Source organism: Myxine glutinosa, chromosome 3 (assembly GCF_964187855.1).
Source record: "Myxine glutinosa chromosome 3, kmMyxGlut1.1, whole genome shotgun sequence".
NCBI lineage: Eukaryota > Metazoa > Chordata > Myxini > Myxiniformes > Myxinidae > Myxine > Myxine glutinosa.
The window spans coordinates 182047309-182071343 of NC_136263.1; the positions used below are offsets into that span (position 1 = coordinate 182047309).

The window sequence follows — 24035 nt, forward strand, 5'->3', positions numbered from 1 at the left end:
GGGACCAAGCGGAAAGGGAAGTTAAACAAATGGGGCAGCAGATAGAGGGGGTCAGAATGGGGGTAGAAACTAAATTGGATGCTCACAGGGAGGAAATGGAGCAGATGAGGGTGGCATCTGGGCAGGAGATGCAAGTGATGGGAGAAGAGATCAGAAGAGGTGTGAGTGAGGAGGTCGGAGGAGTGCGCGAGGAGGTGAGGCACTGTAAGGAGCACATGGAGAAGGAGGTGAGAAAGGGGACTGTAAAGTTACAAGGGGGCATAGAGGACCTGACGCAGGAGGTGGAACAGCTGACGGTGGGACAGACTGAGTTAGTGGAGCAGGTACAAAGGAACACTGCGGTACTAGGAGGGTTAAAAGCGACACAGAAAGAACTAAAAGACGACTTGATAGCGACGAAGAGGGAATGTCAGATGGTACGTGAGGGACTGACAACGAGGTTGGACGAGGTGACAGAGGTAATGGAGACGAAGGACCGGCAGGTGAGGACGCACATAGAAACGGTCAAGGTGGCCTTAGAGGACGAGCTTGAGGAGACGCACCGGGAAATAAAAGAGGTGAAGCAGAAATTAGAAGAAGTGGAAGAAGGGGTAAGCGAAATTAAGAAGCGACGGAGAGAGGATAAGAAAGAGATAAAGGAGGAAGTAAAAGAATTGGTCCAAAGTCTGTGTTCGGATCGTGATGATGTGCTCATTAACCGGATGAGGGATTCGCAGGTGATGGAGGAGAAGCGAAGAGAAAGAGGACCCGGTGTAAGTGGTGACCAATATGGTCGTGCGTATGATGCGCCAGGTGATTTAAGAAGCTTGGGGGTCGAGATGGACCCGGGTGTTCGTGAGAGGCCGTTGGTGAAGTGTGCGACAGGTCTGGTGTGCGAAAAAGGAGGTGTGCGAGAAAGTCCGACTCTGGGGTGTGTGAGGAGAAAGTGCGTGCCAAGGAGTGAGGGTGCTGTCGAGAGTGAGTCGGTCGTAGCGCGTGTGCGAGGGAGCACATGGAAGCGTGTAGTGAGGAGTGTTACGGAGGGTGTAAAGGGAGAATGCACGCCTGTGGTGAGTGTTACAGAGGATGTAACGGGAGAGGGTGTGCGAGAAAGATGTGTGACGGACAGGTGCATGGGGAAAGAGTGCGCTGTCAAAAGTAAGGAAGAGTGTACACCTGTGGTGAGTGTTACAGAGGGTGTAACGGGAGAGTGTGCGCGAGAAAGGTGTGTAACGGACGGGTGCATGAGGAAAGAGTGCGCTGTCGAGAGTAAGGGTGAGTGCGCTGTCAAGAGTGGAGGTGAGAGTAGTAAGAGTGACACGGAGCGTGAGTTGGTTGTGACAGGTGAGAAAGGAAGCACACCTGGAATGGTAGAGCGTGTGTGGGAATGCACACTTGAGTTGGTCGTGAGGCACGTGGTTGGGTGTGTGAGTGAAAGCACACCTGTGATTGTCACAGAGGAGGTGACCGAGGAAGGGGCGCGAAGAGGTGTGTTGGTGAGGTGTGCGAGCGACGAATGTGTGCCAAAGTGTTCAGTGGTCAGGTGTGTGACCAAGTCTGTGAGTGGAATGAGTGTACCGAGGTGTGTAAGAGAAGGTACGATGAGGAGCATGGGAACGACTGGATGTGTGAGCAAGGAACGGGCTGCGGGGTGTAAGCATGCAGGTGAGGCATCGACGGTAACCGGGTTAGAGGTTAGAACGACTTATAGCCGAATCGGGCCCTCGGTGCGCGTCGGGCAGCTTCGCGTGCCGCGAGGACCAGCGGGGATCCGAACCACGGCGGTTTCGAAAGAACCGCCGTACGCGATCCACGCTGGGCCTCGCTTTGAACGGCCGCGTCCGTGCTCCACTAGGCGGAGCGGGCAGCCCGATAGGAAGGGTCGTCATGGCGACCACTTTTTGTTGAGGCATTCCGGCAGGTCGAGATCGGGCCATGGGATGGCTCCGTGCCGAGATGGTGCGTGGGACCTCGGCCCGGGTAAACCTCCGTCCCTGCACCGAGTGCCGGACGCATCCAGCCGCTGGCACAAAACAACCCGCATTCATTGCTCGGCTGTACGAAGCCGAGCTTTAGACGTGAATTGGCGCACCGAGAGGCATTAGTAAATAGACTGTAATGATGAGGTTAGTGTTTTGGACCCAAAATTAGAGAAAAACAAAATTGGATGATTGGCAAAGGATTGGCAGTAATGATTGGCAGATAATGGGTAGTGATTGGCAAATTTTTGATTTGTTGAAATTTGATGTGCAAAATTGGTAGTGGGAGATGCCCGATGTGGTGGGATGGCAACTCTGTCATCCCTCACAAACTGTGGGGCAAATGCGCTATAGTTTATGGGGTGTATGGCAGTGAAAACTAGCCCGGGTGGGTTAGGATATTGTGTGTAGGGCCCTAGAAGATGACATTAGGTAACGTTAAGGTTAGTTAGTGACAAGGATACCTGTAGTGGGGACGCAGGTAGATTAGCGTGGATGATAATGACGTGGGAGCGCAATAGTTTAAAGGGACGACTGGGAAGCGCAAGTTTCAGAGGGGAGTAGTTAGATGAGATGATGCTGTGTGAGAACTGGACAGGTGTGTGGAGCAGTGTATGAGTAGTGAGTGTTGTGGATCAGCGCGAATGCGCTTGGGGAGAGAAGGGTGCATGTGGCACCAGGTGTGAGAGCACAGGTGTGCAAGTACAGGTGTGTGGAATACATGGAGTAAGTGGTACGGAGTGGTGTGCATGGTGCAAAGGTGTGGATGGGGGAAGAGTGGACCCCTTTCACGAGTACCCGGGGCGGGTAGTGTAAGTGTTAGGTAGAGGGTATAGGTAAATTGTGGTTGGATATTGGCATTTGTGGTGCGGTTGCAGAATGGTATTGTGGATGGGTGCATTAGTGTTGTGGAAATGGCTGGGCGTGTAGCCTGTTAGTGTGTGTAGTTGGTTTGGGCACTCCACCACTGTGAGGATGTCGGCCAGGTGAGGCCGCAGGTGGGCTCTGGGAGCCGTTAGTGTCAGTGGGTGCCTGAGGATCCCGGGTGTGGATCGGGCAGCCCGTGCCAGAGAGGGCACTGAGGGGGTGAGAGTGCGAAAGGGCCTTCCCCAGTTAGTTAGGTTAGGGTGAGGAGCAGGTAAGCTCGGGTGGCAACTACAGTGGTGGAGGTGTGCAGGTGGGTAGACCTGCTGGGAGAGCTACACGTCACAGCCCAGAAATTGTGCGAGGGCACCGGGAGATGAATCGGGGGGGGGGGGGGGGGGGGGGTGAGACCCCAAATTGAGAAGCACCACAGTTTGGTCAATGGGAATTGGTTTTTAGAACCCATAGTGTAAGTTGGCCAATGGATTGGCAGGGAAAGACCCCGGGTAATGTAAAGTTGTTAAAGTCATTTAGGAAATAGTTAGGATTGATGAACCTGTCGCACCATACGCAGCCACTTACCTGAGGTGATGATGATGACTCCACACCTGTGTTTCTTTGTTTTGTGTTGCAGGAAATGAGAATTGCTGTGTGGATTTGAGAGACGCATCACGACGTGGATGAGACATTGGGGTGATTCCATCTCTCCCTCCTTAGGAGGGACTGATGATGAATTGGTGATGGCAAATTTTGATGTTGAGTTGGAGATGGCAAATTTTGATGTTGAGTTGGAAATGGCAAATTTGATTGGTTAGGAGGGAGAGAAGACGAATTTGGTTTATGGGAGGAACGGGGAAGACAGTAGGGACGTTTGTTGATGTGTAAAGTAGATGTTTATGGGTAGTGTTGTGTTTTGTGGATACAGTAAGGGGTAAGGGAGGGGCAATGTAGGTTACCTGGTGGGGGGGGGGGGCGTACGGTAGGAACGTACCTGTCTCACCTGGTTCCCATGTGCCCCTAGTGTGCATTATCTAGTATTGCGTGCACTTTTGCGCCCTTACCACCTTACTCAATTGTCTTCTTTTGTCTCCCACCTCCGAGGATCTGGCTTTGGGACAGAGAGAGAGGAGAGAGAGGTGCTGGCTCCGCAGTTGTGGGCCTGTACTTTCGCTGCTTGCTGCCTGGATCGATACACCATATGGACCGCAATTTTTGTGGCCGCCCACCATGGACCGCAGTTCTTCTGCGGGCAAGCACCACCCGTGGATGGACCTATGGGTCAACGTGGCACCTATGCCATACAGGTGAACCACTTATAGTTGGCCCCCCTGACGGCCACAATTTAGAAATGGACGCGGTTGGCGCCTTTCTTTATTTCTTAGGAAGCCAGAAGGCCAAGTGCTCCATGAAGGGAAGACCAGCGGCAGAACATCGGCCGGCTGCGACACCACCGGTGACTATGAACACTTTATTGGTGCACCGGATGGTGCTGACTGTGTATGGGGTGGTGCTTTTGGTGCTTGGATGGGGTGCTCTGCACATTATTAAAGGCCGTAAGGCCACAGGGCACTCGTGGGTTGGTGTATCGATGCTGGCATGCGTGCTCTCTCTATGCATAACATCTGCATGTGTTCCTCAAAGAACAGGTCCTGGATCGTAGTGTAAATATCAGTGTAGTCTTGTATAAATGATGCTCCCTACCGGCTGTATGTTTAGTTTGAGGATTCTTTCCGCGATTCGGTTATCCTGTGGGTGTGTTTCTGTGAGGAGAAGGGTGCAACATCGCAGGGGGACATATTTACTCATTTGTGAACATCTGTAAAACTGTCGCACTCAGGGTTGAGTTAATAGTAGAGGGAACTACATCTGAGTGCCACACTAAAGTAAGTAAAAATTTATCGGGTCGGGACGCCCCGAGGTAGAGAAGGGTGCAATGTTGCGGATATGAGATTGGCCTCCATCCATATCCGCTTGTAAATATTCCCCTATTTCCCCAATACTTCCCAACTATCCCCAATCCCCCATTCCCTAGTCCCATTTTCTGTAAACAACACTCTGTAGACCCGACCTTCCCCTATTTCCCCCATTAAATGTCGCATCCAGGTCCACCGCATCTCACGTAGACAACTATAGGACATCTTGCTAGTTATTCTTAGTCTATGTCAGTTAAGGACTCGTTTCCATTAATTCTGACTCTTCGTTGCACCAGAATGTGATTGTATGGCACCGTTAGGAAGTTTAGGACCTCCCAATACCTCCCCGCAGCTCTTCCTCACGGTTCAGCAACAACAACAACAACAGCAACAACAACGGCGGCGGCGCGGGGAGTGCGCGTCCTCACTCCGGCTTGGTTAGCCGCCATCGAACATGTGCTCCGACGGGGTTACCACGTAGGGGCTCGCTGTCAGCTCCTCGTCAAGGGCGGAGCCCGGTAACCCCCCGCACCCAATAGAAGCGGCGGACCGCTCCCATCTGGGGCGGGGCCAACGAGCCAAGGGCGTGTCACTCCCCGCTGAGCATGCGCAGGAAGAGGGAGGTGATGTCAGATGCGTGCTGGACTTGAAGGAAGAGAGACGCCACCAACCGAGCGCTGTGACACCTCCCTGCATCTACTGGACCGTGCTGTATCCTGTCCCTGAGCCAAGGTGCACCTTGTGCTATCGACTGCCTGTCCTTCCCTGCCATCAATCCCTGTGTAAGTCAGTCTTGTTCCGTTTGTCTGTGGTCTGTCTGGGATAGATAAGATTGTGTCTAAGTGCCCATCTTTTCTGTGCTTTACCTCATACCTTGTAATCTACCCCTTTTCTCCACCACCAATTATATCCTCCTCCGGAGGTCTTGAGAACTGTACCCCTTGTGTCGTTTCATTTATCCCAGCCGTTGTGTCCTTTCCTTCATTGATTTAGCATAGCGCGATTTGGCCAACGTTCGAGTGTAATCGGGTAAACTGTGCGAACACGGCGGCCATTCCGCTCGGCCCATCATAACATCTTAAGTCGTGTCCGTAACAATATCATGCCAGAATGTCTAGAGACAGCATGCAGAGGGTTGTAAACATTTCCATATCGGATAATTTGACCTGCACAGGTCACAATTCCAACACAGGATACTGTTATGTCGGTGGGGTAGGGATACCGTTATGTCGGTGGGGTAGAGATACTTTAGACCAGGTAGAGTTGTGTTGGTATCATACTCTGACTGTCGTGAAGAAGAAGAACCACCAACATGTAATAAGTGGAGGACCTGTTTAGCCTGGATGTCGGATAAGTTGTATATCTGTCCCCGTCACGAGGGGGCGGGGCATGTTAACTAGCTTAGGGAATAAGGATAAATTATCCCTTGTACGTCTTACCCTTGGTGATTTATCCTTTGTCCCTTATGGAACTGCAATAGACACTGGTGCAGGAAGTGCCCATTAAAATTTTAAAAAGGGCACCTCAGCAAAGGACTTCTGTGACTCACTGGGATTGACACAATCTGTCAATTTCCCGACCCGGATCTCAACCAATGGAGTATCTTCTCTTCTAGACTTGATTATGACTAACTTCCCTGCTAATGTCTGCTGCTCTTCTTCTGCTCCAATCGGTTCTTCTGATCATGTGCTTGTCAAAGTGGACATCTCTCTGGCCATTCTCAGAGAGCCTCCTCAGCGTCGACGAGTCTGGCATTTCACTCAGGCCGACTGGGACGGTCTTCAAGCAGCCATCAATCGTCTGGATTGGTCTCCCATCTCCACTGCCTCTGACATCAATTCTTCCTGGGAATTCTTCCAAAGCAAACTGATCTCTCTCATGCACAGATTTATCCCATCTCGCCTTCAGTTGTCTTACCCTTCCTCCCGTCCATGGTACACTGAATCTTGTGGTGAGGCAGTTGCCCTGACACAACTTGCCTTTGCCTCTTGGAAGGCTAATCCAACTGAAGGAAATCTCAGTTCCTTCCACCAAGCTCGGAACAAGTGTGTGTCTACCCTCAGGAGTGCCAGGAAGCACTATCTCTCCTCACTCAAGAATGAACTCTCAAACCTGTCTCCTTCCTCCAAATCCTGGTGGCGTCTGGTCAAATCCGTTTCTGGTGTTTGTTCCCCCTCCATCCCCTCCCTTACCTCAAATGGCCACACAGTTGACATCGCACGTGACAAAGCCGAATGCCTCAACTCTGTGTTTGCCTCAAAATCCTTAGTCCCAAACCCATCTCTCTCTGTTCCCACCTTTCCCAGTCGAACCAAACTGCTCCTGGACTCTGTGAGCTTCTCTCCTGACAAGGTGGAGGAGTTTTTGTCAAACCTCGACTCTGATTCTGCAACTGGACCAGATGGCATCAGCCCACGGGTCCTAAAATCCTGCTCTGCCGCTCTATCTCACCCTCTCTCTGTTCTTTTCACCCTATCTTTTGCTCAAGGTCATCTGCCAGCATCCTGGAAATCAGCAAACATTACCACTTTACACAAAAAAGGTGCAAAAACAGATCCTTGCAACTACAGACCAATCAGCCTGCTCCCAATTATCAGCAAAGTCATGGAATCCATCATTGCTTCGGATATGAAATCTTTCCTCTTCTCCAATGGCTTGATCTCTGATCATCAATTTGGTTTCAGACCAGGTCACTCTACTCTGGACATGCTGCTTCTGCTGTCTCAACAATGGATGGAGGTCCTCAATGCCAAACAGGAAATCAGAGCTGTCTCCCTTGACATATCACGTGCCTTCGATACGGTCTGGCACCCAGCTCTGCTCACCAAACTCTCCTATGGTATCCATGGAAATCTCCATGCATGGCTTGCGGACTTCCTCTCTGGTCGTAGTCAACGTGTGGCCCTGAATGGATTTCTCTCATCTCCCCTTCCCGTTCAGGCTGGAGTTCCCCAAGGCAGTGTGCTGGGCCCTGTGCTTTTTCTGGTCTTTATCAATGATCTCTCCGACTCTCTGGAAAATCCTCTGTATCTCTTTGCTGATGACTCCACTCTCTGCCGCTCCATTCCTCTTCCCTCAGATCGGCAGTCTGCAGCCTCCTCACTCTCTGAAGACCTGGACAAAATCACAGACTGGTCAAACATGTGGAACATGTCTTTCAATCCTGACAAATCTCACACTCTTACTATGTCTCTCCGAAAAGATCGACTGGACAACCCTCCCATCTACTTTCTCAACAATCCTCTCCAAGAAGTTCTGTCGCTCAAGCTTTTGGGTCTCACCATCTGCCATGATCTTTCTTGGGAAAACCACATTTCCAAGCTGGCCTCCAAAGCCAGTCGCCGACTGGGCATCCTCCGTCGTGCGAAGTCCTTCCTAGGCACACCTGAGCTCCTCACCACATACAAGGCTTTCATCCGCAGCTCAATGGAATACTGTTCTCCCCTATGGGCTGGTGCTCCTGCCTCACACCTGGCTCGGCTTCACGCTGTTGAATCCAAAGCTTTCAGAATCATTGGAATCTCCCGCGATGAAGCTATCTCTGAGGGCCTTTCACTCACTCACCGCAGGCAGGTAGGTGGTCTTTCTGTCTTCTACCGACTCCTCTCCGGCCTTGCTCCCCCAGCTCTCTCTGTGCTCTGTCTCCCAAATATTCCTACAGGTCGCACAAGATCTGCCAGCCACCCTCTGATGGTTAAACTGCCGAAATCTCGGCTCTCTGCTCACCTTCACTCTTTCATTCCTCTTTTCTCCCGCCTCTGGAACAAACTCCCACACTCACTTCAATCACACTCCTCCCTCCAGGTCTTCAAAACAGCTGTTCACCACCATCTCTTATCTTCCCCCATCCAAAACCTTGATCTTTTCTACCCCCACTAATTCACCCCAGATCCACCTTGTTTGAAATTCCAACTTCTTTCCTGGACGTCTTGGCAGTGTCCATATGTTTTATACCTCTCCCACCCCCCCCCCCCCCCCTTCCCATGCCTCCACCCCAAAGCCCTCTCCCTCCCACAGTTCTCTCGATGTCTCCATGTCTCTCGGTCCCTGCTCTCAAATGTTGTGTTTGTGTCCTTCCCCCTCTCTCCCCATCGTGTCTACCGCTCCCGATGTTATTTGTTTTGTGTGTCTGTTTGTCTTTCTGTGTGATTAATGTTCGCTCTTTCACGAGCCTCGATCTTGTATACAACAACAACAACAACAAAAAAAAAAAAAAAAAAAAACACATTACAATAAATAATAATAAAAACCAACCGGAAGCCAGGCATCAAGCACGAGGGATAGCAATCCCGCCTGGCAGGCACACATCGCTCGGGCAGGCCGAGAGCCACGCCCAGAAGGACAGTGATTGGGCAGGAGTTGACCAACAGGAAGGCCGGGGTAAGAAGAGACTTGCTGATTGGCCAGGGCGGAGCAGGAAGGCACTCACTGATTGGTGAAAGAAGGGCGAGCAAGAAGCGGCACGCGGAACTGGTGGAGAGCTGAGCATGCAGTGGTGGCCTGCGGGCTGATTGGTGGGGAGTCACAGATGACGTCACGAGACGGCCGATAAAATAACGCGCTGACCGACGTCTTGCCCCTTGGTATCGGATTCTGGTGAAAGACGGTTGAGCGCTGACGATTCTCCCCCGTCTTGACATTCTGGACCACGGTTCTGGCGGAAGCAGTTGTGGGCCGGCATCGTATCCTCGTTCCCCTGTTCGTCTGATGTGAGGAGGAAGAGCCGCAGATGGAGAGCTGCAGTTTTTCCAGGCAGAACCGATGTGTAGACGAACGATCAGGAGGCCTTCATCGAGGCCTAGTGAGGCCTGTTTCGCACCAACATGCGTGCAACACTAGCAGCGCCCTGGACCCGTTTGCAGACCCTGACGAGGTTCAAGCCAAATGAGCTAAGTGCAAATAACCACACGTTTTTATTTTCCAGGTTATCCTTCCTTTCGTCTGTGTTAATAAGTCTGGTGAGGGAGCACTCCATTTAGGAACATTATTTATTATCACGCGTTTTATTTTGTATTACCGGCAATCCGTTTAATAAACCCTTTTGTTATTTTCCCTGTACATTTTAAATCCAGTTTCGTTTTGAGTTACTTTTTGCAGGTTGAAGACTGCCCGGTGGGATCGCTCAGGTAAGCGCTTCAGCTTCCTCCCCTCCCCTTTCTTCTTCCCCCCGCATATGATAAAAGTCCGCATTTGATCAATGCCTCGGAGTTAAAGCTTGCTTTGGCTATTCGTGATCCCTGTGGTGTTCACCCGGGGAATCACACGACAATACTGACGGAGCAGTCATCAGCCAAGAAAGGAATATAAATTTGGCTGTGGTACTGGAAAACAATGGCATATTCCTAACGGGTGACGCGAGACCACAGGAGATAAACTACCAAGACGCCAAGCAGTGGAATACAGCACTCACAACAGGTTTGTGGTGTGGTGTGGTTGGGTATTAATTAGTTTATCCATGTGGCGGTTTCAGCGCAGGTACACAGTCCTGAGGGGAATTTGATTACGCTGTAGGATGATCCTGTGACTCAAACTGCACAGAATCTCCCTTTAACAGATTCAATAAATAATTAGGATTTGGCATGTTAATGAGGACGAGAATAAAAATGTCAGAGAAACCTGATCGGTGTGCTCATCCGAGACGGTAATAGTTTCAACGGCTCTTCTTAGTCTTCTAGTCTTACGTGGGCAGAGAAACAGGATGAACAGAAGAGTTGGCAGTGATGTGTGGCGACTTCCATGTGGTGAAGGAACGACGCAGGCTGATCTCACGGGAGGGCAAAGACACTAATGATGCTTTGCAGCAGCCTCACCATGAAGACCCCTTTCCGTCTTGTGGACCCTTCTCCAACGGTTTGGCATGTCTTCTCTGGCGTACCTGGCATCTCTATCTGCTGAGACATTGGTGCTTCCGTGGCGCCTCCGTGCGTCTCGGCACCGTGGCGCCTCCGTGCGTCTCGGCACCGTGGCGCCTCCGTGCGTCTCGGCACCGTGGCGCCTCCGTGCGTCTCGGCACCGTTGGCGCCACCTTGCAGCTTAAGATCTTGTCCAAAAAAAGGTAACGCTCAACAATGCAACATTGCTAACTAAATCCTCATCAAATAAAGTTTCTCTACAGTTTGTATACCGCACCAGGCTGCGAGGTAACAGCATTGGCTGAGAGTGTGGCTGTGCCGGCGTGCCGCTGATGCAAGGCTCTCTGCTGGTTATTGCAGGAATTTGAAATTTGGCTATGATGCTTGTGATAGCTCATCTGCTCTTCGCGGAGGACACCATGAGATCTGTAATGTCCAACAACCAGTGATGGACACTTAACGGGCATCCCGTCTGCCATTTGATGGATGACACACACATTGAGGAATCACCCAGTCTGTGAAACACCGGAATAACATTTTATAGCCGGGTCGGAATTCAAACCCAGCCCAGAGAGCTTGTAGGCGAGTGTGCGTACCCCTGAGACATTCTGCCAGCATATCAAATAAAACTCCCATTGTGGTTAATGACATTGACTTGTCCAAAGCCAAGGCAAAGTGTTCAACCCCAACACATACAATTTTTGGAATTTGAAATTTGCTCGGGCGTCACAACCCAAACACATTCGCTTATCAAATACATATATTGTTACTGTTTTTAGAACCTTCACTTTGTAAATTTTAGTAAATGTTCCCTTATAAATGATCCCCTGTAAATATCCCCATTATTTGGCTTCATTAAAGATCGCACTCTAGTTAGTCCATGTACAACACGTAGAGCACCATAGGACCTCTTTGTAGTTATCTCATTATTATGTGTTTTAGTTAAGGATCTGTTCCCAATAGTTGAATCTGCGTTGCATTAATCAAATAATATAGGCCCCTTCAGTTTCCCCGATCATCTCCCGCTCTTCAAAGTGCAGTAGCAGTAGGGCAGCGTTCGCTGCCCCTTGTCTTGGTTCGATTGATGGCCCCAAGCCGCCATTGAACATGCGGTCTCAGGCCGAGGAAAAAGGGGGCGGGACACAAGAACAAGGTGTGGCACGTCAACTCACCATCAGAGGTGGAGCCAGCAAGCCCTCATCGGCCAACCAGGGCCGAGGTGAGCCGACCGGTAGGCGTGTCATCTGAGCCGGCGGCTGGATACGAGAACGCGCAATAAAAGCGGCTGCTAGGGACTGCTTCAGGAGATGAGAGAGAGGAGAGATGAGTGCGAAGGTCCGAGGTGCAAGAGGAGAACACGCTGAATAGCAAGGCAGGAGAGTGGGTCCGTTGGCAACGACAATCTCGCCATATATTCACATTGTCAGACCACGTGAAACTAATACGTGCAGCTGCCGCCGGGTTTCGCCTCAAGCCCGGAGCGGACCTCGATGCTGTGCATCTGCCCCGGACCTTCCTGCCCTGCCGTCTGCTTGGACCTTCTCCTCCTTCCAGCCATTCCTTCCTGCCATTCCCTATCCGTGTAAGTCTGTCTGTTTGTCATGGGCGTATGGTAATATAACTGTTTTAAGGCTGCCCTGTGTATCTGCTTCTCCCTCTTCCTGTACAGTCCTACCTTTCGTTTCTTCCTTGGTTTTGGTTTTGTAGATAGTGAATAAACCTGTGTTATTTCTTACCCTTTTGGTTTCATTCTCCCCCGATCGCTTTAATCCTTTCCCGATTGAGTACCTGTGGCACGATTCAGCCAACCGCTATAATCGGGTTTAGTCTTTTGTTAACGGCTCGAGCTGCGGATTGCTAAACCGCTTGGCAATCTTCCATCTTGTCCGTGGCTCGAGCAGAAGTAGCGCCCTGCTTTGCGGCGAGGTTGGCGAAGGTATCTGGGACTCCATTGACCAGTCACCCTGGTCAACCTCACCCCCGCAAAGGAGCGCGATACCTTCTAGGACTCGGATGACCAGTGTGATAAACGAGGGGATTAAACCCCCCTCGGTAAGGGGAGTGCCGAAACCGAGATCCGTAACAATATGAAATACCAAACATATACATTGTTTGTCTGGACAGTTAGATGGCAATTTAGTTGTAAATACCTTGATTTAAATACAATTTAAATACCTTGAGTCTCTCTGCAGTGATGATAAACTCCATTGTTTTGACTTCCGGTTGCTCCTTCAGATTGTGAGAAAGGCCCAGGCCAAAGAGATGCTTCATTTTCTCTTTGAAGGAGTCCTTCCCTATGTGCTTGGACATTTCAGCAGGCTGAAGAGGACAAGTAACAGGACAACTGGAAGTCAACTTTAGACAGAAAACTGAAGATTACAAACAAATGACTTGCAAAACTCATCATTCTTGGCACAAATGATTTGCAAAAAATAAAATAAAAATTGTAAAAAAGAAGGGTTCTCCAAATGACAAATGTATGGTGGGAGCATGGCATTGAGTGAGGGTGGATTCCTCATTTGCTCATAAAGAACAAGACACATTCTAGTCAGCTTCAACAAAAAAACAATCCTCACTGAGAACTGTTCTCGTGGCAATAGATACTAATAAAGCTTGTGACACCGTATCCCAGCATATTCTCACGGAAAACCAAACGACACTCGGTAGACCGCATATCTCCACTGGGCCGAACAGTTCACGTTTTCGATCCCATCGATAGGGCGGCTCTGGATCAAGACCCGAGCGAAAATCTAATCGGCTTGTTATTGCCATCTTGCCAACTCATCCACCAAGTTTAGTCACAACCCGTTCACAACATTTTGAAATATCATGCTACATATCGTTTTTGGCCCTATCTCTAAATGGTGAAGAATTACTTGAAAAATAATTCTCGTATCCAGATCTTTGAGCTATCCTGTTCACAGACAGAAAGACAGGGTGAAACCATAACCTCCATCTACCTTTGGTGGAGGGGGTTAAAAATGTCACCACCAACCCTAACAATAAGGAATGGTCAGCAAACTTTCTGTCCGGTCATCAAGGTCAAATAAGCAATTACCAAACCCTCTGTTCTTTCAGATTTCTACCTAATGGAATCGCACAGGTCTCTGTCACTCTTCAATCGATTCCCCCATGACCTCCCCACCCCTCAAGCCGACTCACCACTTCTTTCATTTGCAGATGATCGAACGGTCCAACCATTTACTCCATTTACTCCATTTACTCGCAACATTCCAGTTTTTGCCAGGCTGCCAACTCCCTCCAGCAATATCTCTACAAACTTTGAAAACTGGTTCATACTGAACCGCATGACTGCATCTCCATCCAAATCTTCTGCAACCCTTCTCACCCCAGATCGATATGAATCCATGCACATCCAACCATTACACTTTTCAATCAACAACTTTTTGACAGGCATCCAACATTACTTGCCCGGCATCACCTTGGTTACCCACATGACTTTTACACAACACCCAGATCAACTCACTGCCAGGGGGAACTGCAAAATCAACACATCAAGAGCACTCACGAAAACAACCTTTGGACAACACGAGGAATCGCTTCCAACAACCTACAAACAGTTCATCCAGACTACAATGAATTATATCAGCACGAGTTGAGCTGCCATTCCTTCAGGCCGTAACACTGTATACAAAAACATCAACATGTACAAAACAAAGCTCTTATGATAGCAACAGGTTGACAAGATCTAGAAACATAATCCACTTTCATATTGAAATAAAGCTACTCGAAAATTGTAATCCATCTAAATATGAACGGCACTCAATTAATCGCCCCTGCAGCTCAACATCCCTCTCACCCATGCCACTCTTTGACCACCCACCCATCCTCAACATCCCTCTCACCCATATCACTCTGTGACCACCCATCCTCAACATCCCTCTCACCCATGTCACTCTGTGACCACCCATCCTCAACATCCCTCTCACCCATGCCACTCTGTGACAACGCACCCTCAACATCCCTCTCACCCATGCACTCTGTGATCACCCACCCTCAACATCCCTCTCACCCATGCCACTCTGTGACCACCCACCCATCCTCAACATCCCTCTCACTCTGCGACCATGTACCCTCAACATCCCTCTCACCCATGCCACTCTGTGACCACCCACCCATCCTCAACATCCCTCGCACCCATGTCACTCTGCGACCATGCACCCTCAACATCCCTCTCACCCATGCCACTCTGTGACCACCCACCCATCTTCAATATCCCTCTCACTCATGCACTCTGTGACCACCCACCCATCTTCAATATCCCTCTCACCCATGCACTCTGGACCACCCACCCTCAACATCCCTCTCACCCATGTCACTCTGTGACAATTGATCACCCATCCCCCAAAATCCCTCACCCAAGTCATTCTCTGAGCACCCATCCTCCACCCCAAAGACATATGAAATGCAAACTGCTCACCATCAACATAGGCCCCAACCTACACTAAACCGCATCTCTGTCTAGTCACACCACATATGACTAGCTGCCCTCCCCAGTCCAACAAAGACACCATTTAACATCACTTCCACACTAGATATCTGGGAGTGTCCGGTGGATGCTGCGGGCTACTCAAGTTCCGCTGGTATTTTAACTCGATGAAGGACTGAGGCAACAACAACAACAACATTTTTCTTTAAAATTATTGATCCTCATCTTTTACACCAGAAAATCTCAACTTTCTTACCAAATTTCCCATGATATCACTGCACCTCTTGTGACATCATCTGTAACTGGCTACATCGAATAGAGTTCCTCCAAACTCCCTTTTCTGCATATTGAACAAGGCCATTGTCAACCTTTCCTTCCTTTATCCTTCTTCACCACAACCCTCATTTTATTAAGGTTGATGCACAAACCTTTCATATCTATTGCACTTTTCCATTTTTGAAATACACATTTTGCTTCTTTTTCACTCCCAGAAATCGATCCTGCCATCAACAAACAATAACTCTCATGGGAATCACAACCTTTCATTCATCATTAAATTTTCCATCAAACAGTAGAGAACTTGAAACTTATCCCAGGTGTAATCCTACCTTGACTTTAAACATTTAATTGTAACCAAAGTTTGTCTTTACCATATTTCTTGATTCCCAGTTATGGTCTTACAGGCCCATAGCACTGCCGCTGCCACTCACTACACATGAGTATTGCTTTCCTGGCAAGCAGCTGCCAGGCACACCATGTTGCCTTCCTGACATGAGTGAGCTATCACATTGTGCCTCCGAATGTTTATGTCAAGTGAAACGAGTAAAAGATTTGGCAATTAGAGTGAAAGAGCTGACACGGTGTATACATGCCCAGTGGGCCTATCAGTTTGTTGTCTAATCACGGGCTCACTTGATACGCCCGTGCTCTCAGTTTTCCCTTACGCCTTCCTGTGGTATACACAGGATAAACATGATGGACACTACTAGTACCCGACTGCAAAGCCGCAATGAGCCTGCGAACCCAAAGCCTCTTGCCACTATTTTACCCATCACTATGGCATCAGTAGGTTAGGTAGTTGGTAGTAGGTAGGTGTAGTAGTTGCCACTCTGTGACCACCCACCCATCTTCAATATCCCTCTCACCCCTCTCATCTAACGAATGGAGATGAGAGGAGTGAGATACCGTACCTAGTTCATCGGGAAAGGAGGCCGGACAAAACCGTATCGAGTTCAAAATGACACCATTTGCATTCTGGATGAGATTAAAATTTATAAAATTTACTTCTTGATTAATTCGGTGAATTCCGTATCACCTTCGGATATTTCCGGCCGTGAAAAACTATGCGCTACGGCCGCGAGATTTCTAAAAAATAACTTCGTCAATTTTAGAATATTTGACACCGTTTACAGCGTCCGAAATGTGGTAAAAAGCTTTTTTGAAATATTTTTTCAAATGCTCGAATCTCATTGGTTCCGGTAATTGGTGACGATTTTCGTTGAAGATAACCAGGACCCGTGTGGGCCCGGGGAACGAGGTTGGTCTTAAAGTATTTTAATTACAAATTAGAGGTGCATGAGATTGTGAATCAAACAAAGACGGGTGAAACAAACTCCAATTGAACTTTTTTCAATTTGTTATGCATACTTCCGCATCCGCAAGATGGCGGCCTCCATTGAGCGATTTGGTGCGTCAAAGCTTGGAATTCTCAAGGGATCCAGCAAAATCTGGCTTTTCAACATAATACGTACACGTTCATTCACAACACCGACTTCGCCGGCTACTCGGACTTTCAGGAAAGAAAAGGGAATTTGAAAAAGGTGACTTGAATATACAGCTCATCTGAACGAAATAACTAGCAAGAAAACACGATTAAGCAGATCCTTCAAAAAAACTACAAAGTTCATGTAACACCTTACTTAAAAAAATAAAAAAATAAAAAAATAAAAAAATACGTGGGTCTGCTGAGGGCAAACTTGATTGGTTGAGATGATATAAAATGCCGTAATATTTTGCCCAAGTGCTTCTAAACGGTTTTTGAAAGTGCCAAAGACGCAATTTGTGTTCGACGGTGTTAAAGTATACAATTCAATTTAAATAAAATAAAATAAAGATATTAAAGGTTATATAATTTTTTTGTTTAGGAAGTTTACAATTGTTGATGTTGACAGTGGTCTTATACACCACCTTGTTCAACACGTCTTTGTGCCTGTTGTTTGTGTCCTTTATGAGGTCCTCAAAAACAGTAAGTTTCCTGTTTGGAATGATTTTCAATTTTGTTTGCTTGCCAGGCAGATAGAGTAAAATAATTATCTCACTCCTCTCTGTGCATGCACAATCGGGACAAATCCAGAGCAAAAGTACTGCTAAACTACAGATTTGTTTTACAATCCATGTTCAAAATACAACATTCAATTGAAATCAAGTAGTTCCTCGATCATAAAATGATGTTTGTGGACAGACAGACGAAATGAACCAATATTGATGAACTCCGCTTTTAGCTTTGTGTGGAAATCATTTTACGGGGTAATTAAAGCTTCTAAAATTGTTGTAGTTCAGAGTTGTTACAAACTCTTGTGAGGAAGATTTATCAAAAAAGATTTGGACACCACCGGTAACTAATGTTGTTAAAGAAAGGTAGCATTGAGCTTAATGACGCAAGTGTTGTAAATGTGTGACTCCATCTCAATAACTATATCACGAGGATTAGAACGAAAGAAGGTATGCTAGACAGTAACAATTGTTACGAGCAGTTGAAACAACGTGTTACGCGAGTCATAAAATTCCAGGATTCCAAAGCCCATCAATGTCATCTTCGATTCGTAATTGGCATTCTCACTCCTTGTAATTGAATCAGGTTGAATACTTATCTGTGGCATTCAGTTACAAGTGGTTACAAGTTTCAGTTACAGTTACAAGTTACAAGTTACAAGTTCAGTTACAAGTTTGCCACAAGGTAGTATTTTTATATTACAAAGAATCACTTGTTGCAGATGGTTATATTGGTGCTAAAAGCAGATATTAGCAAGTGCCATTTTGAATGATGCATTGTGGTTTTTTTTGGGAGTTCGCGAATGTCGTTGCAGCTGCTGAGTCGCGTGACAAGACAATATGAAACTGTACCCGGCACGTATACTGGCAATAATTCTGAAACTGGTATTGGTGGCTTTGAATTCTCATCTCTTTGAATGCCATTGCGAATGCTCGACTTTGAGAGGCCTACAGTCGTGGCCAAAAATATTGGCACTCTTGCACTTTTTGCAAATAATGCACCATTTCTTATAGAAAATTGTTGAAATAAAAAAATATTTTGGTATCCACATTTGTATTTCCTTGGTTTGCAGTGGAACAAAACAAAAAAAGCTGAAAAAAATTACGAAACCTTAGCTTATTCCACACATAAATCCTAAAATGGCCCAGACAATATTATAAGCACCTTTCAGAAGTTCTTGGAAATAATTACATTTCAAGCAGGTGATTCTCCTTTACTTTGGAATTGAACTCACCTGTGGTGAGTTGCAGGTGCCTGCAGTATAAAAATCACTCATTCAACCAGTTTGAATAGAGAAAAGGAGTCATTCTGCTGTTTTGTGTCACTGTGTGCACCACAATGAGCATGGAGAAAAGAAAGAAAACCAGAGAATTGTCTGCAGAGGTCAGATACAAGATTGTAGCCAAGCATGGACAATCTCAAGGCTACAAGTCCATCTCCAGAGACTTTGATGTTACTGTGTCCACCGTACGCAACGTTATGAGGAAGTTTAAGGCCCATGGCACTGTAGCCAACCTCCCTGGACATGGCCGCAAGAGAAAACTGGATCGACGATTGCAGTATAGGATTGTTTGAATGGTGGAGAAAGCACCTCGATCAACTGCCAAACAGATTCAAGCTGACCTTCAGACACAAGGTACGACAGTTTCAACTGGCACCATCCGTCGCCAACTCAATGAATGGGGATTCTGTGGTAGGAGACCCAGGACGACCCCACTGCGAAGAAAGCCCGACTGGAGTAATCCAAAACACACCTGAACAAGCCAAAATCCTTCTGAGAGAATGTCCTGTGGACAGATGAGACCAAATTGGAGCTTTTTGGTGAAGCACATCATCTCTATGTTTACAGAAAACAAAATGAAGCCTTCAAAGAAAAGGACAACTTTCCTACAGTCAAACATGGAGGAAGTTCAGTGATGTTTTGGGGTTGCTGTGCTGCCTCTGGCACTGGGTGCCTTGAATGTATGCATGGAATCACGAAATCAGATTACCAAGGCATTTTAGAACGCAATGTTCAACCCAGTGTCATAAAGCTGAGTCTCCGTCGAAGGTCATGGGTCTTGCAGAAGGACAATGACCCCAAACACACTTCAAAAAGCACCCAGGAATGGTTCAAAACAAAACACTGGACTGTTCTGAAGTGGCCAGCGATGAGTCCAGATCTGAATCCCATTCAACACCTGTGGGGAGATCTGAAAACAGCAGTTGGGAGAAGGCACACTTCAAATCTGGGAGAACTGGGGCAGATTTGCACAAGAAGATTGGGCCAAACTGTCTGGAGAGAGGTGTAGTAAGCTCATTCATGGCTATAGGAAGCACTTGACTGCAGTTATTTTGTCCAAAGGCCGTGCTACCAAATAATAAGTCAAGGGTGTCAATAATTTTGTCAATGCCATTTCTTTTTATTTACTTATTTAAAAGGATATATTGAGTTCTGAATCACAAACAAAGGTTCTGTAATGTTAACAGTGAAATAAAGAATTGTGGAGACCAAATATTTTTGGCAATTTTAACTTATTTTTAGAGAAAACTAGCCGAAAGCACCCGGCATTGCCCGGGTTCTTTTTGAATGAATTTACTACTATAATTCAGCTTTTACTCGCGGCCGTAGAAGATTGACTACTATAATTCAGCTCAGCTTTTAATTACGAAATGGGGCCCAGCCCGGCCGATGCGGCCTCGACCGGCCTCGCCACTGAGCCCATAAACTTCCCGGGGCCCGTCCCGACATTTTTAGTTATTTTTGAAAGGAATTCACTCCTATAATTCAGCTTTTACTCGCAGCCGTAGAAGATTGACTACTATAATTTAGCTCAGATTTTAATTGCGAAATGGGCCCAGCCGGGCCGAGGTGGGCCATGACCAGCCTCGCCACCTAGCCTAAAACCTTCCCGGGGCCCGTCCCGACATTTTTTGTATTAGAGGGTTCTTCCTATCTTTCACCGTTCAGGAGATTAGCGCGCGCAGACAAACAAACAAACAAACAAACAAAAACTTTCTTATATACAGTCACGTGAAAAAGTAAGTACACCCCATGTAAAGTTTTGACTTTTTCAACATATTTCAACATATAGCTATTTGATCTTCATTTCAACAATATTGATAGATAAAGGTGATATAATATAACAAATATCAAGAAACATTTACATTTTGTAGTCCATTGTATAATTTAAATAAACATGAATGCAAATTTCGCATGTGGAAAAAGTAAGTACACCCCTACATTTATTACCACTTCAAATACCTAAAATTAGAATCAGGTGCACCAGCTCAGGTGCAAATGATTAGAACATCGTTAGAGAGGATCTTGGAGGAACCTGTCTTATTTAAACCTCAGACATTTAGTTTGGTTTGCTCTTTGTTGTTGAAGTGTGCGGCGTCACCATGCCTAGATCAAAAGAGCTCTCTGAGGCCTTCAGAAAGAAGGTTATAGATGCCTATGAGTCTGGGAAGGGATTTAAAAAGATCTCCAATCAATTTGAAATCAATCATTCGACTGTCCGGAAGATCATCTACAAGTGGAGAAGATTCCAAACAACTGCCAACTTGTTCAGGCCAGGCCGCCCCAGCAAGTTCAGCCCAGGAGCAGACCGCAAGATGCTGAAAGAAGTCTCTAAGGACCCCAGAATGTCATCACAGGACCGACAGGTAGCTCTTGCCACTGTTGATGTCAAAGTGCACGAGTCTACCATTAGAAAGAGGCTGTACAAATTTGATCTACATGGGAGGTGTGCCAGTAGGAAACCTTTGCTGTCCAGAAAGAACATCAGGGCAAGACTAAAGTTTGCCAATGAACACCTAGGCAAAGACCAGCACTTCTGGAACAATGTGCTCTGGACTGCTGATTCAAAGGTCGAGGTATTTGGCCACAGTACCAGAAGACATGTTTGGCGAAAACCAAAGACAGCATTTGACCACAAGAACCTGATACCAACTGTAAAGCATGGTGGTGGAAATATTATGGTTTGGGGCAGCTTTGCTGCATCAGGGCCTGGGCAGCTCACCATCATAGAATCCACTATGAATTCTTCATTGTACCAGAGGGTGCTTGAGGTTAATGTGAGGCCATATGTCAGAAAGTTGAAGCTCAACCGAAGGTGGACCTTGCAACATGACAATGACCCTAAACATACCAGTAAATCCACAAGGAACGGCTGAAAAGAAAGAAATGGAGGGTTCTGGAATGGCCAAGTCAAAGCCCAGATCTAAATCCCATCGAGATGTTGTGGGGGGATTTGAAACGAGCTGTGCATGCAAGAAACCCCTCAAACATCGCACAGCTGAAAGAATTCTGCATGGAGGAGTGGGCAAAAATTTCTCCCAGTGGATGTCAGAGACTGGTAGACAGTTATAAGAAACGCCTACTTGAGGTTGTTTCTGCCAAAGGGGGCAATGCGACCTATGAGAGCCAAGGGTGTACTTACTTTTCCCACATGCGAAATTTGCATTTATGTTTATTTAAATTATACAATGGACTACAAAATGTAAATGTTTCATCATATTTGTTATATTATATCACCTTTATCTATCAATATTGTTGAAATAAAGATCAAATAGCTGTATGTTGAAATATGTTGAAAAAGTCAAAACTTTACATGGGGAGTACTTACTTTTTCATGTGACCGTAGATATATAGATTGTGAGTTATTTGAAAAAAGTGCAAGGGTGCCAATATTTTTGGCCACGACTGTACGAACACCATCTTTTTCGGGTCATGTGCAGTAGCTCGCGCATATCCCCGATGGAGGATCCCAATTTAAATAAACATAGAAAATGGTAGTTTGGGTTCACCGTTTCATATCTCTATATCAAGTGGTTCTCTATCACAAAGGTGCAGCACTGGAAACATGTTCTGTACCAAATTTTAGGAATGTTGGTGCAGCAGCTTTCCCAGGATGTGACCTTTCAAAGATGGTCACACAACAAACTCTGACATTCCACCCCACAACCCCTCCCCCCATAAAATTATCATATCTAGGAACCTATTTGAATTTGAGCTGAATGAGACATTTCTGAAAAGCATAATCGCTGTAATTTCACATGAGACCATGATAAACCACCAAACAAGACCTTTGGCAGAACACACCCTGAGGATTGACCTTTGATTGCCCTAACTTAACACATCTTTGGGCACGATTAATTTTTCTGATTTTCGCTGTCGCAGAAGCCTCAATATCTCTCTATCCTGTAATTCCGAACAAAAACTGATAAGCGGGCACTTGAAAAGGGGGAAGGTGGTCCCAGAAAAATACAAATGCCAATGTTGTGGGACATTCAATCAAATGTTATTTTGAAACACTCAATGGACCCGAGGTTTATGGCCACAAAAAGCGAGTGTCATGCTTCAGTGACACTACAAGCCTGAAAGGTGCCTGAAAGTAAAGGTGCTTGCTAAAGTGCTCAAGTTCCTATGTTCACAGTTCATGAAGAAAATTTGAAAAATGTATTTGTTCTTCACATTGACATTACTAGGGCATTGCCCGTACTATATCTATATCTAAAATTATATCCCCCCCCCTCTATTTACATGAAATGGTTTGGTCCAAAGCGAACGGCTTGCGAGTACGGTGACAATCCCCCCCCCCCTCTATTTACATGCAATGGTTTGGTCCAAAGCGAACGGCTTCCGGAGTTTGGTAAAGAAATCGCCATCGCGTGCACAAACGCGCAGGAAAGCGAATGAATCGCAAATTCGGTTTTATTAGTTTTAAAACATAGTTTAACGCCAACATAGTTTGCAAACGTGAAATAAATGAATACGCTCTCAAATGTGCCATCCGAGGCAGAGTGTGTCCTCCACGTTCGGCACACGCGATCGTTCGCTGCTCTCTGATTGGTTGAATCGTTTTTTGGACATAGCTCGGTAAGTAATTGTCCGATTAATATGAAACCTTGAAAAGGCACATCCTCGGGTCCCCAGCAATATACCTGGCAAGTTAAAAGTATATCGGACCCGTGGTTGTCGAGAAACAGCGGTCACAGACAAACAGACATACAGACGTACAGAGATTACTGGAATTATAGATAGATACTTCACAAAAAGATCGGTATGTGCAAACGATATACTATTGAAGAAGGTGCTGTAACCCTTTCCAGTTCAGGAACCAGAGCAAGAATAACGCGATCCATAACATCTCAAAATATGCAGCCACAGACTATTTCGATCTGTACTTGCCAAATGGAAGAAACCTACGTCTTGTGTGTCGCAAACATTTGAAATCGAAACCGACACAGATCTGAACTTCGACTGAAAATAAATACAACAGACAAGAGGGGAGATTTGGTGGAATTATTTGTTTATCAAGGCAATTATTCGTCTTCGTCAGATTATAGGGTGGGGTATACAGGTTTCGAATATGAACAGTGATGCCAATTACAGATAGAAACTAGAAGGGCACTCGGGAGAGCGCATACCTCCACAGGGCTGAAGAGTTTGTTTTGTATCGCACTGATGGGTCGAATCTGGATTCGGACCTGAACCAAAATCCAATCGGCTTGTTTTTGTCACCTAACAAACTCGTCCACCAAGTTTGGTCAAAACTCGTCCATAACATTTTAAAATATCATGTTATATATCGCTTTTCACCCGATCTCTCAATGGTGAAGAATCACTTAAAATTTAAATAACTCTCGTAGCCGAATCCATAATCAGATCTTGACCAAAATCGAATCGATTTGGTCTTGTCACACACCCAACCTGTTCCCCAAGTTTTGTCCACAACTTTT

At 46.7% G+C, this 24035-nt stretch overlaps 1 protein-coding gene across 8 annotated transcripts in view; it reads right to left on the reverse strand.

The window, feature by feature from the left end:
• The window catches only part of TSC2 (TSC complex subunit 2), a 177517-nt gene that overhangs the window by 135376 nt on the left and 18106 nt on the right, over positions 1–24035 (reverse strand). For all 8 annotated transcript variants that reach the window (XM_078774796.1, XM_078774795.1, XM_078774794.1 and 5 more), the window contains exon 2: positions 12763–12906. In XM_078774796.1, the coding sequence (XP_078630922.1) occupies positions 12763–12897 (135 nt within the window). In that variant the 5' untranslated portion in view covers positions 12898–12906. The remainder of the gene's footprint in view (positions 1–12762; positions 12907–24035) is intronic.